Below are 15059 nucleotides of genomic sequence, written 5' to 3'. Positions count from 1 at the left end.
GTTACCTAGCTGTGCTATTACATTATAATAACACAAGATGTAACCACTAGAGAAATTGGGTGAAAGGTACACAGAACTTCTCTTTAGTGGGTTGCAACAAATACTTTAAAAAATAAAGTGAAGGTATTACTGTATAGAATAAGGGCAAAAAAGTGTTCAACTGTATATGAACATAAATATGGAGAGCAGGTTGCTATGTAAAATGTATTTCTTGTTAGGGGTTTTGGTCAAAGAAGCTTGAGAAATACTGAAATCTAAGGGTATTAGGAAGGAAATGTAAAGAATTCATTCACTGAGTGTTTTGGACCCCTGATAATGAGCAACATTTTTCTCACTGTTAATAACACTACCAACTAACATGTGCTACACAGCATTCTAATGTATTAACTCATTTATTGCTGTAAACAGACACAGAAAGGTTAAAAGTTTCCTAGATTCAGAAAGGGAGAGTTGGGCCATGGATATAAGTATTCTGGGTCTACGGTCCACGTTCTCAGTCGCTATGCTTCACTGACTCACATTCCATTTTGGTAAGCAACTTCAGGTTATCTCCAATATTCAGTCTTGATTATTTCACTGAAGGCTACCTAAGTTTCTAAAGCTCACTAGACACATCAGATAAAAAATCAACAAATATAAGTCAAAGACAAATTAACCGATGGAAAAATAAAAAGAAAATACCTTTAGCCTCCAATTATCTCCTACTTCGGTTTTGATTCTGTTAAGCCAATTTTCATCAAAATATGAAGGATCTCTGCAAATAAGAAAAAGCTAGCATATTAAAATCATGTAGCTATAAAGCTAATAAAGTAACCAAAACTGAAACTCATTCCATGTCATCACTTAACTACAAAATAAAAATGTAATCGCTACATATTATCCACTAAATAACTCAGATAAGTGGATACAATATAGTCTATGAGCTCTTAAAATATTTTTTATCAAAATATAAACTAAAATACAAAAAAAGGTAGTTAATATAAGAGAAAATTATAAATACACTAATATGAAATTAACAATTAGTAGGTATCACACTAATACCTAAAAATAGTAAAAATCAATGACAGAATTTTAAATAGAAAAAAATGTTATGATACACTTTTTCAGTTAAGATTTCATTGACTTTCATCACCTTATACTTTGAAGGTCACCAACAACGTCACTGAAATTTTAACTTCTTTAAATAAACTGAGAACCTAAATGTATTAACAGGCATTAGACAAAAGTGGACACTGTTTCTGTTTACAAAAGATTCAAAATCTAAGATAATATTGGCATGGACATACAATTTGAAACAAGGATGTAAGCTGAATATACTTATGTTTAACTTTCTTTGGAAAATATCCCAAATGCCTATAAATACTAAAAAGAAAAAGAACTTTTTTTTTTTTGCTAAAACCTGGTTGAATTTCATTTTTTTTATTCCAACAGACCAAAATACACATTTATTTATTTATTTTTAATTTTATTTTTATATTCCCCATACAATTGCAACCCCCTTATTTTGACCCCAATCCCTCCTTACCCTGCCCCCATAATGTGTCTCTGGTTCATAGTTGTTTGTCGATTTTGATTTTTTCTTTCTTATATTTATTCTTTTTCCTGGTCCCTTATTTAGGTTTTCTAGATTCCTGCTATGAGTGAGACCATCGGTATTTTTCTTTAAAAAGAAAAAGAACCTTTTTATGGTCCAGCATGATCCTCAGTTCGAAGGTGTGAAACCTGTGCTCTAAGAAATTATTTGTTCAAGATCATAGACTGAACATCTGTTTGCCCTACTCTAGCATAGAGCAAAGTTCAAAGCTCTTTCCATACCATCCCAGCACTCTCAATTTACCTAAAAACACAACACTAACAAGAACTACATTAGGAAAATTTACATTTCAACTTACACTGCCACTCAAACTGATAAATACAATTAGTACTAAATTTTGTCCACATTACAGTTATATGAAACAACATGCCATCGAAAATTTCAAAATTTTATTAAGAAAAATGCATTTATTTAGGTAATAAGTATTAATGAAAAAGTTACAACTAAGTTACCTCTGAGAAATCTGTTATGATTATTTTTGAAGTCTGTGTCAATAACTAGACAACATTAATTTCATAGTCTCTCTACTTTTGAAAACAGCTTAATCGAGATATAATTTACATACCAGACAACTTGCCCATTTAAAGTATACAATACAAAGGATTTTAGTATATTCACAGAGCTGTAGCTCCAATACCACAATCTAATTTCAGAACATTTCCAACTTTTCAAAAAGAAACTGTGTCCATATGCCATCACTTCCCTCTTTCCAGTCTTTGGGAATTACTAATGAACTTTCTGTCTCTACGGGTTTACCTATTTTGGACATGTCATTTAAATGTAGCTTTATAGGGGCCTCCCTGATGGCGCAAGGGGCTAAGACGCAACCTATGAAGCTATCCGCAGCCTCTGCAGCACTAGTTCGATCCCCAGCCAGGGAGCAACCCACATGGCGAAGCAGAACTCTCCTATCTCGCCCACTGCTTCCTTCAGCAGTGTATTTCAGTTGGTCTGCCACTCTGTCTCTGGTGAATCCTCTCACCCCTCCCCCAACTCTGGCCTGTACCCCAGTACTGTATGCATAAAAATAAAATCTTAAAAAAATTTAAAAAATAAATGTAGCTATACATTATGCAGACTTTTGTGCTTCGCTTTTATCATGTAGTATTCAGGATACAGGTCCCTATCAGACAAGACATGAAATAAGTTTTCTCATTTGCTGAGCCACCTTTTCACTTTCGGATGGCATAATTTGCAGCACAAGATTTTTAATTTTGATGATGCTCAATTTACCTTTTACTTTTGGTGTTGCATCAAAGAAGCTTTTGTCCAATTCAAGATCAGGAAGATTTACTCAATGTTTTTTCCTAAGAGTTCAATAGTGTTAGCTCTTATATTTAGGTTTATGATCCATTTGTATCTTGTGTAAGGAAGTGGTCTAACGTCATTCTTTTGCATGTGGATATTAATTACCCACTGATTTTTGTTTTAAACCTAATCTAGCTTCTTTAGTTAAGAACCTTTCGTTATTAGGTAAGAGAAATGAATTTGAGCAAATGTGTGCAGGAAAAGAAAACTTATTAGAAGATCACTAAGATATATTATTGTAATGAAATATAACTGGGACTCATGAAAAACTGGAAAAAGTATCTGGAAAGCTGTTTAAAATACAGAGAGGACACTTTCTGTCTCAGTCTATCTTTCTGTCCATCTACAGTTTTTCTCTCTGTAGGCCAACTTTTTTTCTGTTTCTCATTACACACACGGGAGATAGCTGCAGACACGTTCCCAGTCTTCAGTTCAAGCAAATACCATCAAGACCAGCCATTCCTCAGTACCAATTTGAAATTTCCACAAAAATCTAAATGACTCAACTAGAGTCTATTTTTTCCAACTCTGGTCCCATTACATAGGACCAAAAAGACGGAGAACAGAAAGCAAGACACAACTTTAGGAGGAAGAATGACCACACATGTGAGAAGCAATCAGAAGAGGGATGAGTTTTCAGAGAAAGGGAGTGCTATAAACTGGCAAACCCCAAGTATCCCCTTTAAACTTCTTGTGAGAATAGATAATGCAAATAAAAACAACGGAAGTAAATTCCACTAAATTATGGAATAATCATAAAAATGTAGAAAAGGGAAAACATTCATTTTTGGGAGACATTTAAGTAATCTAAAAAGCTGTAATCAAAAAGAACAATCCTTGCCAATCAAGTATTAATATTTCTAGCCAAGAAACTCACACAGAGGACAATCAAGGAGTTTAAAACAATGTGGCTGGTGACTACCCAAAATGAAAGGCACTGAACTTACCGAGTGGCAATTCAGAATCACACAGCTAGAAGATAATCATATTTCACCAGAAAATCACTAACTTACAGAAAAGATTGCTATAAAAAGTCTAAGAAATTGCATAGTATCCCAAGAACTCCAAGATCATAGGATACTTCATTTGTAATTTAGAACAATACATATTATGAATAAAACAACTTTGAAAAATCTATTTAAAATTAAGCACCGTAACATAGTTCATTTTTTTTTAAGAGATTACAAAATCAAAATCGCAGAAGCATATCTGAGCTAGGAAGGGAAGACAACAAAAACAGTCATTACCATCATGAACTAAGCATCAATAATATGCCAGGCACTGAACCAGGACCTTATATTTGCAATGACTTTGCAAGAAATGTATGATTATTTCTATATTTCAGTTAAGGAAAAACAGATTCATAAGTCAAGTGATTTTTCCCAAGTTCACTCATATAGCTAAGTGGTAGAAGTGATAATATAAGCATTTCTGTTAAGACAGAACAGCAGAGTTCAACACAAAACTGTTCTAACAAACAACAAGGTCCTGTGACTGATATCTCCTTCATGCACAGTAAACGAGGTCACAAGGAGAAAAGACCAGCATCATTCATGATACTCTATGTTCATCAGGGCAAGGATTTGTTCCCACTTACTGCCCCACACCTCCAATCTGACACAAAGCAGGTTTTCATTAAATACCTGTGGACTATAACACATTCGGGAAGCGATTGTGCTGTTATTTAATAAGCTTCCAATCTACACATCAAGAAAAGTAGTCTACAGTTTTCCATTCAGTGTGACTTTTCCTATAATAAATTGTGTCTCAATATGCAGGCGGCTATCCATGACTCTGTTTCTGTAAGGAGTTCACAATTTCAGCGGTATTTTCTAACTACCCACTTAATATTTCTCTGGCTAGGATCGCTCTTCTCCAAAATCTCTTACAGATATATAAAGAACAACTGATCATTTTATCTTACTGGGAGTATTCCTAACAAGCTATCTTTAGCTTCTTACTGCATTCTGTTACCTGCTAAGGAAAAAAAAAAAAAAAAACATGAAATATACAAAACCATTTACTTAAATATTTCCAGTGTCACTTCTATTTGGTTATAACTTATGTACCAGCCACAGCTTAAGCTAAAGGAAAGGCTCATTCATTTTAATTCAATATAATACCAATTTTCATCTGCCTGTAGTCAACTGCCCCCACAGAAACCAAAAACTTTTTATTTCTACTGCTAAAATTATTTCAGCAATTTAATATTATCTAACTCCCCCAAATAAAAATGGGGTCAAAAACCAAAAATGTATATTGATTCCATTTCTTAATAGGATATTTTAATAGCAAATCTTAGTTTTTTTCCCTTTATAAATACATTGATTCTTAGGTCCATTTTAAATGACCTTTCAGTTACTTGGAATAATCATTTTGATCCCCTTGCCATTAAATATGTATTAGAAAATTAGCTACAATAATTTCAATTTTGTATCTACAATGACAACAAAGTATAGCAATTATACTTGATGCCTACTGTGTCAATACCAGCATATAAGGGATAGCCTCCAAACCAAGGACAGCAGCTCAGGGTACTATAAAAAGAGTATCCTTTTACGAAGCATTCCACCATTATCCACAGCTTGACCTTCATCTTATCTCCCATGGTCTCATTTATTTTCTTTTCCCCCTCTTTCTTGAACTCTGGAAACAACACCAAAGGCACTTAGAGGCAAAACTTACTACTTGTGATCTTACTCTTTTGATCAATATGCGGTTGTAAATATACTGTGCTTCCTGGCACTGAGTTCCTAAAACCTTTAAAATTTCCTAAGTGGTGTAAGTATCTTCTATAATTTATGATTATCCCTGTCCAAACATACCTGGGTTTATGATAGAAGTGATTTAATGTAGGGACCCTACATAGCTTCAGGATGGAGCTGGTCCCGGAAGAACTAACCACCTCCACCCCATGAACTCCACGAAAGGACTGGAGATTGAGTTCAATCACATGGTTAATGCTTTCATTATACCTTTATATAGGCATCCACTGTATGTAAATACAAAACCTGCACTACATGGCTCAAGGAACTTCAGGGTTGGTGCACACATCAACATGAAGGAGAGCAGTGTGCATGGAGAGGGCATGGAATTGCTGCAGAGCCCCCAACTCCATACCTTACATTACGCATCCCTCTCATCTGGCAATTCCTGAGTTGTCTCATTTATAAAGCTGTAATCAAAAGTATAGCACTTTCCTGAATTTCATGTCATTCTTGCAAATTATCAAACCTGAGGGTGTTCAAGATAGCTCCAGAATTTCTGGTTAGCAGGCAGAAGAGTGGGTGCACTGAGGACCTCATGTCCACCTGGCATCTGAAGTGGGGTCAATCTTGTGGAACTGAGGCCTTAAACTTAAGGAATCTGTGCTAATTCTGGGTAGTATCATATTTGAAGGACTTTGACATTTAACTTGTGGGGTCTGAGCTAACTCATGAAGTCAGTATTGTACTAAACTGAACCGCAGGACATCCAGTTGGTGAACTCCTTTTGGACACAAAGGATAAAAGAAGAGAAAGGCTAATTTCAAAGTCAAGGTAAGGGTGATGCATAGGCAACGCTGAGAAAAATGACAGACATCAGTGAAGGGTGGAAGGTGGTAAAAAGGTGTTAAGTGCCACCTTTGACAGACATTCTAAGATCATGCAAATGGCCAAGTCAGCAGATGCCTGACATATCCTGCATACACTGCTACTGAAGCAAAAGGGTTTTTTAATCTTTGCACTCCATTCAACGGATAAGGGTCTGATCACAACGATATACAAAGAACTCACACAACTCAACAAAAACAAAATAAACAATCCAGTCAAGAAATGGGCAGAAGAACTTAAAAGACATTTCTCCAAAGAGGAAATGCAAATGTCCAATAGGCATATAAAAAATGTTCAACATCCCTTATCATCAGGGAAATGCAAATCAAAACCACAATGGGATACCACCTTACACCAGAAAGAATGGCTTATATCAAAAAAACAAGCAACAACAAATGTTGGCGAGGATGTGGTGAAAAAGGAACTCTCCTACATTGCTGGTGGGAGTGCAAACTGGTTCAACTTTATGGAAAGCTGTCTGGAGGTTCTTCAGTCTACTAAAGATGGAGCTACCATAGAACCCGGGAATTCCACTCCTAGGGATCTACCCAAAGGACACAAAAACATTGATTCAAAAGAACACCTGTACTCCTATGTTTACTGCAGCACTATTTACAATAGGTAAAACCTTGAAACAACCCAAATGCCCAAAAATAGGTGACTGGATCAAGAAGATGTGGTATATATACACAATGGAATATTATTCAGCAATCAAAAAAGATAAACTCATGCCATTCACAGCAACGTGAATGGAGATAGAAGGAATATGCTCAGTGAAATATGCCAGAAGGAAAGAAGAAAAATATGAGATGGTTTCACTTACAGCAGGAATATAGGGGAACCAAATAAGACACCAGTGTAAAAAAATAATAACAGTACAAAACACAACAAAGCAAAAAAGGACAATCATAAATCAGAGACATCCTGCAGGGGAGGAGGCAGGAGAGGGATCAGAGGGAGGGAGGAGCACAGGGGACTGAGGTGATGGTGCACGGGTGCATTGGTGAAGGAAACACTATGGGGACTACACGTGAGGGGGTGGGGGAAGCAAATATTGTTTAAAAATGAACAATGATGTAAAAAAATTTAAAAAATAAATTAAAAAAAGAAGCGATGGGTGTTAGAGAAAGTAAAAAAAAAAAGGGATTTTTAGAGCAATGAAACTTCTGTATGGTACTACAATAATGGATACATGTCATTAATTATTTGTCAAAGTCTCTAGAATTATAATAGAGTGAACCCTAATATAACACATGGATTTAGGGAGATACTGATATGTCAGTGTATGCTCACCAATTGTAACAAATGTACTACTATGGTGGGAATGTTGATAGTGAGGGAGGAGGCTGTGTGCTTAGTAGGGCAGAAGTATGCGGGAACTTGCCATAATTTTGCTCAATTTAAAAACACTTTTTGGTGTAATACATATAAATAAAATTTACTACTTAAGCCATTTTAAAGCATGTGGTTCAGAGGCATTAAATACATTCACATTGTTTGTAACCATTACCACTATCCACCTCCAGAATGTTTCCATTATCCCAAAATGAATCTCCTGTCTACTAAATTTTGCTGTGAAACTAAAATCACTCTACAAAACAGTCTATTAATTTTTTTTGAGAGGGGAACATGAACCTACAGGGACAAAAATAAAGATTGAGAAGTCAACAGCATCAAAAACTTTAAAGCCAGAGAGTAGATGAACAGAAAATGACTTAAAAACTGGAGCAAAAAAATTATATTAACAATAAGCACACTTAGATCCCTTCATATTTGAAAATCTTTCTACTAAAAGTCAAAAAAGATACAATTTTTCAATTATCAGCTCAGACACAATGAAAAGATGTGTTCTTTCCAGTAACCTTTTTTTTTTTTTTTTAAAAAAAAGATTTATTTATTCTTGCATATAAGAACTGGGGCACAGGCCAGATGCACGGGAGGGTGAGAGGATTCACCAGAGACAGAGCGGGGAACGGAACAGGCAGACTGAGGAAATACATTGCTGAGGGGAGCAGTGGGCAAGACAGGAGAGGTCTGCCACGCCATGTGGGATTCTCACCGGCTGGCCAGAATTGAACCCTTACTGCAGAAGCTGCGGACAGCGTCACAGCACTGTGCTCAATGGCCTGCGCCACCAGGGGAGGCCCTCCAGTAACCTTCTCAGCACCCACAATCTATTAGGTTTTCTCAAGACCTCTCTGGTTTCTCTGTTGGTTGATGTTCTAAATGACACTTAAATGTCAGAGTTCTTCGAGGCTCAGGTACACACTTCCTCTTTTCACTCTACTTTCCCCTCGGCAATTTATTCCAAACTTATGGTTTCTATTATGAGATGCTCAAATGTTATCTCCACTTTGGACTCAATCTTCTGAATGCTAAACCAATAATGTCAACTATTAACTTGGCATTTTCTCTTGATGTCTCAATACCACTCAGGTTCGATGTCCCCCAAACTAAACTCATGATACATCCAGCACTGCCCCACAGCAGATCTCTTTTCAGCATTCCCACATCAGTGGTTTGCAGGCTTTTTACTGTATTTGCTTAAGCTGGTAATTTAAATGTCAATTTTAACACATCCCTTTTGCCCACTATGTCAAAATTTGATTTTCTACACCACTGTCAGTCCATCCGTTTGTCCACATCTCTTTCACCACTCTTAGTTCAAGGTAGCACCACCTCCCATTACTAAAAATTTCTTTCCAATTGATCATCCTCCTTCATTCTAGCCTGTTCCAATTCATCTCATACCTGCAGCCAGATTATTTTCAAAAAGTAAATCTAATTGTGTTAACCCATTTCCTCTTAAAACTCCTCATTTGCTTCCCAGAGTGCTACATGGTCTGACTCCATCCACCGTATCATCTTCACCCAAATCTTTTCTCTTTATGCTGTAATGTTCACAGTGTCCCTTTAGCTTGAAAGAAGCATATGCTCCTTCTGCTAAGAAATCTGTTACCTATCATCTTTCAGATTTATCTCTACTTAGGTAAAATGTTCAAGACTTCCATGAATAAGTTAAATATGCCTCTTGCAAACTTTCACAACACTGTGTACTCTCCTGTAATAGTTATTATAGTAGCAATTTTGTCTCCATGATTAATTAAAATGTGTTTTATCTCAGATTATAAACTTCCCAAGGCAATTATCATATCAGTGTGGCTGCCCTTGTATCAACCAATGCTGGACACAAAGTAGTCATTCAATACATATCAAACTGACAAGCAAGGAACTGAACTATCCATAAAGTTGCATATATTCATTTAAAACAGATAATATGCAACAAAATAAATATATGATGAGAAAGAACTCAAACACCAAAGAGTAAGTACAAGTTGTATGGCTCCATTTTTAAGATGTTCAAGAACAGGAAAAATGAATTAATGGTATTTAAGTCAGAACCATGGGATAATTTTAGGGCAAGAGGTTTTACTGATTAGGAAGAGGGAAAATGAGGAGTCATCTGGGTACTAGAAATGTTCTGTGTCTTAATCTTTGAGGTGGTCACATGAATGTGTGTACATACAGATATACATACAACACACAAATTCATCACTATTTTTAGTATATTTTTCTGTGTGTGTTATATGTCAATGAAAGGGGGAAAAAAGGAAAGCATTTTGGAAAGAAAAGTAAAAATCTAAGTACTGATGAGAAATATAACAGCAAAATTTTGGTTAGTTAAAATAATCACTTTGCAGAACATGATGTATATATTATGCTCTTGATTTGGTGAACTATACACACACACACACACACACACACACACACACACACACTTGCAAGTTCTGTCTTCTGGTTTCAAGAAGTAATACAAATCCTACTCACACTAACTTGAGCAAAAAAAATCGCTTAGATAAACATACCTGGAAAGCATATTAATCCACAAATTAATTTTTATTAAAAACTTCAGGGAATTCTCCAGACCATTCAAAGGCTATTAATAATTAGGGCCTCACTCAGGGTTGACCATGAAAATTGCAAGATCACAGTTCTCACAATGCTAGAACCAGGGCTGGTTAGATTTCAAATGAGCTTTCTTGAGCTTCATCAAAAAGACTGGGGGTCTGTCCATGAACACCATGCAAATTACAGAAGCCATAGCAAACCACAATTTTAAAGCCCAAGTACCCAATAAAGGCACATGGACTGATTCTCTGAAGTGCAGGCATCTGAGCTGCCTCTTAGCTGGGCAACTCTACATAGCTCACTACAAGGTGAACAGCAAGAACCCACTCAATGATGTCACTGATTCTCAACAGAACTACAGAAAATCCTAGCTAGTCACATGCAAATCTTTTAATATCATGAGGCTGACAAGTGTTCAAGGCTTCAAAATACAAAAGTATCCCCCAAATCACATAGAATCTGATGATTTCTTAAATTCATAGGCAATCCTTAATTTGAAAAATTCTTAGGTAAAAGCTGAAAATAGTCATATAACACCAAATTTATAGCTACCATGTTTTCAAAATACTTAGATGGAAACAATCAGGTATATTTTATATATCCCAATTTTTTCCCCATTTTAAAATTATATTTATTGAGGTAATGTTGATTTACAACAGTGCATGCTTAAGGGGTATAGGTTCACACCTCTACAAATATATGTTCTCACACAGCCCAACACCAACATCCTCCAGTATGATCCCCACTTTGCTCCCTTCCCCAGTTCTGTCAGATTTGAAGGCTTTGTTTTTGTATTCCTTTGCTTTGCATATTCTATGAGTAAAATAATTGGTATTTATCTTTCTTATTGACTTACTTTGCTTAGCATAATCCCTTCCAGTTCCATCCATGTTGCTGCAAATGGCAGGATTTCATCTCCTTTTTTAAATATAAGCTAGTAGTATTCCACTGTGTATATATATCACATCTTTTAATCCACTCAACTATCACTGGGCACTTAGGCTGCTTCCAGAGCTTGGCTATTCATAGTGCTGCAATGAACACAGGAGTGCATATATCCCTTGAAACTAGTGTTTTATTTTTAAAAATTTATTTATGTATACAAGAACTGGGGTACAGGCCAGAGATGCGGGGGTTGGGGGTGAAAGGATTCACCAGAGACAGAATGGGGAACAGAACAGACAGACTGACTGAAATACACTGCTGAGGGGAGCAGCAGGTGAGACAGGAGAGGTCTGCTGCACCATGTGGGCTGCTCCCTGGCTGGCTGGCTGGGGACTGAACTCATGTTGCAGAGGCTGTGGATTGCTTCATAATGCGGTGCTTAAACCCTTGCACCACCAAACTAGTGTTTTTATATTCTTGGGGTAGATACCTCAGAGGAGAATTGCTGGATCATAGAGTAGATGTATTTGCAACATTTTGAGAAACCTCCATACTGTTATACATAGAGACTGGACTAGTCTACACTCCTATCAACAGTATACAAGAGTTCCTTTTTCTCCACATCCTTGCCAACATTTGTTTCTGTCCTTACTGATATGGGCCATTCTCAGGGGTGTGAGGTGGTATCTCACTTGGTTTTGATTTGCATTTCCCTAACGATAACTGATGCTGAGTAACTTTTCATGTGCCTTTTGCGTTCTTTGAAAACTCTTTTGTCCATTTTTTGACTGGCTATTTGCCAAACCAATATTTTATTCTTTTAATCATTCAAAGAAAATGAGCACCCATCATGCAGACTGAACCATGAGAAAATGCTGATATTTGACTATTTCTGACCTACAAAGAACAGCATTTTCATATGATTTAACCAAAACCAGGCACTGTCCTAGGTGCTAAGCTGTCACAGTGAATGAAATAAATTCTCTATCTCTATGGGGATTTACATTGTGTGTGTGTTTGCAGAAGGGTGAAGGAGAAGTGGCAGATAACAAATACATAAGCCAATATATGGCAGATCAGATAGTTTTATATACTTTGGAGAACATGAAAGGTTAAAAGAGAGAGAACGGTTGTTGCTTATTTTATAAAAGTGGTCAGGAAAGGTTCCACTTATAAGACAACTGTGCAAAAATTCTAAAGAGAGAGCAAGCCTTTTAGATTCTTTTACAATGACACAATCTGGTTGCTAATATGAAAATTTTTGCCAACTTTACGCCGGAAAAACACAAGAACAAATAATTCTGCTAAACTACTATCGCAATCATAGCCCTGCAACCAGGCAATCTGTACCTAAACAAGTAGATACCAGTTAAAATAATCACTGCAGCTTACAGTTCTTACTCTCCATGCAGCACATGTCTCATGTAAGCACTTTTCAATACATGCTTTCAATCTAGTAAATATCCACGTGTACCAACATACAAAAAGGCCAGTTATTTGTTCTTACATCTTTTGAAGAACCTGGGCCATCACAACCCCATTCGTTAAATCTTCCACGGTCTGGCATGGTGCGTCCACATTAAATGTCTGGATCTGAGGAGAGAAAAGATTCCATGGTTAACTAAATAAAAGATTTGTTAGGTTTTTTTTGGTGATTATCTCATCTTGGGAATTGTTATAAGCTTTGAAAAACTTTTTCATTTCCCTTTTTGGAAAATTTCCTGAAGGTTATTACTGCAATTTTTCCCCTTTGGTAAAAGAGAAATTGTGGTGGGTATAGGGTGACACCCAGCATTCAGTCTCTTCAGTAATGATCAATATAAGAAAGTCATGGTAACTTCCTTCCCTATAGTAGTTACTGTCTCAGGGATGCACCAAATACTTTGTTCAGGCAAAAACAATTTGGACCAAAGCATGCTTACTTGATCTTCTGGGAAAGAAAAGTCCATCCCATCTAATGCGGACAAGTATGTTCCTTCATTATCACTAGCAGTCATCCTATGACTATTAAGGGAATCAATATTAGGATGAAGCCAATGCAATATATGGCAGAGAGGAAAGACAGAAAGAACTAGGTTCCTGAAGCCAAAATTGAGCCACTGAATTAATAAACCTTAAGATCGAACTCGAGCTGCAGTGCCTGGAGACAGCTTGATAGTGCTGTCTTTAACCCCTGCGCCACCAGGGAGGCCCTAACTTTTCATTTTCCTTCCAAAATGTTGCATGTAACACTTGAGGCACTGGAGAATTTTTAAATAGCTAAGGACTTGAACTTTCACTGGCAGTTCTCATTACATGCAGTTGTTTTTCCTAGTAGTTTTTTCAATCATCTTCTATGACGAGTTTTTGGAAAACATGTACAACATGTTTTCATACATCTTCATACATCTTCAAAACTCATAGTTTCTGTTGCTCCTCCAAGAACCTGGCGATGGAGCCACAGGCACTGCTGTTCGCTAACATGCACCTTACTCCTTCAGCAGGCAAGAGAAAAAGCAACATACATTTCTTATTGAGCTCTGCCAGATTGAGGGATGTTACGCAGGGCCAAAATGTCTTTAAACAGATGTAGAAGTCATAGTTACTATACTTAGGTCAGATATTCAACTTGTGCTGGTTTATTTTAAATGGACTCTGAATTAGAGCTTTGTAATGACCAACATGATGTGGCCAATAAATGGTTTCCTGACAGTAGAAGCTATTTCTATGAGTAAGATAATATAGCTAAGTCAACTATGATTATACCTAGTAGTACAGGACTTAGAAGGAAATAAATCACTGAGAATGGATAGATGCAGGTCACGCTCTCACATAAATTATAGGTTAGTAAAATGAAAGAGTATTGTAGGAAATGTAAATAGCAAGCATAAAGATTAAAGTGAGAGTGCTATGTAATCTAGCAATGAAAGCAGTTTGGTATGGACTAGGTAGAGAGGAAGAAATGGAACAGGAGGAAGTGGTTTGTGTAAAATATCCTAAATCATGTTAAGATTTCACCTTAAGAGTAATGGGGAATAAGCAAAGGATTCTAAACAGGACAGTGAGGACATGAGATTTGCAAAGTATAAAGATCACATTGGCTGCAGTGGGGGGTGGGAAGAGAAAGGATTAGAGGGAAAGAGGTAGAGAGACTTACTTTAGTAGGTATATATATTCACACAGATGAGATCAAACTAGGTAGTGACAACAGAAATATTGCAAATAAAGGGAGTTATCCTGGGGGCGCGAGGGGTTAAGTCTCAGCACTATGAAGCTATCGGCAGCCACTGCAGCAAGAGATCAATACCAGGCCAGGGAGCTAACTCACATGGCACAGCAAATCTCTCCAGTCTCGCCAGCTGCTCCCCTTCACAGTATATTTCAGTAAATCCACCTGTTCTGTGCCCCACTGTCTCTGGTGAATCCTCTTACTCCCCGCACCTCTGGCCTGTACCCAGTTCTTGTATGCATAAATAGATAAATCTTTTTCAAAAAATTGCACCACCATCCCTGGTGGTGCAGGCGGTTAAGTGCCGCACTGTGAAGCTATCCACAGCTTCTGCAGCGCAGGTTCGATCCTGGCCAGCCAGGGAGAATCCCACATGGCTCAGCAGACCTCTCTTGTCTTGCCCGCTGCTCCCCTCAGCAGTGTATTTCATCAGTCTGCCTATTATGTTCCCAGCTCTGTCTCTGGTGAATCCTCTCACTCTCCCGCGCATCTGGCCTGTACCCCGGTTCTTGTATAAATAAATAAATCTTTTTTAAAAAAATTGTGGGGGTGGGGAAAGGAA

General features: G+C 37.0%; 1 protein-coding gene across 4 annotated transcripts in view; it reads right to left on the bottom strand.

Annotated features, from left to right (window-relative positions):
* The window catches only part of HOOK3 (hook microtubule tethering protein 3), a 122842-nt gene that overhangs the window by 59874 nt on the left and 47909 nt on the right, over positions 1 to 15059 (bottom strand). For all 4 annotated transcript variants that reach the window (XM_054700941.1, XM_054700942.1, XM_037526172.2 and 1 more), the window contains 2 exons: positions 12797 to 12882; positions 682 to 754 (listed from right to left, as the gene is read on the bottom strand). In XM_054700941.1, the coding sequence (XP_054556916.1) occupies positions 682 to 754; positions 12797 to 12882 (159 nt within the window). The remainder of the gene's footprint in view (positions 1 to 681; positions 755 to 12796; positions 12883 to 15059) is intronic.

Source organism: Talpa occidentalis, unplaced genomic scaffold (assembly GCF_014898055.3).
Source record: "Talpa occidentalis isolate TD23 unplaced genomic scaffold, MPIMG_talOcc4v2.1 talOcc4.4, whole genome shotgun sequence".
In the NCBI taxonomy this organism is placed as follows: Eukaryota; Metazoa; Chordata; class Mammalia; order Eulipotyphla; family Talpidae; genus Talpa; species Talpa occidentalis.
Note: the sequence above shows the minus strand (reverse complement) of the source record. Positions and strands in the feature narration are given on the sequence as shown.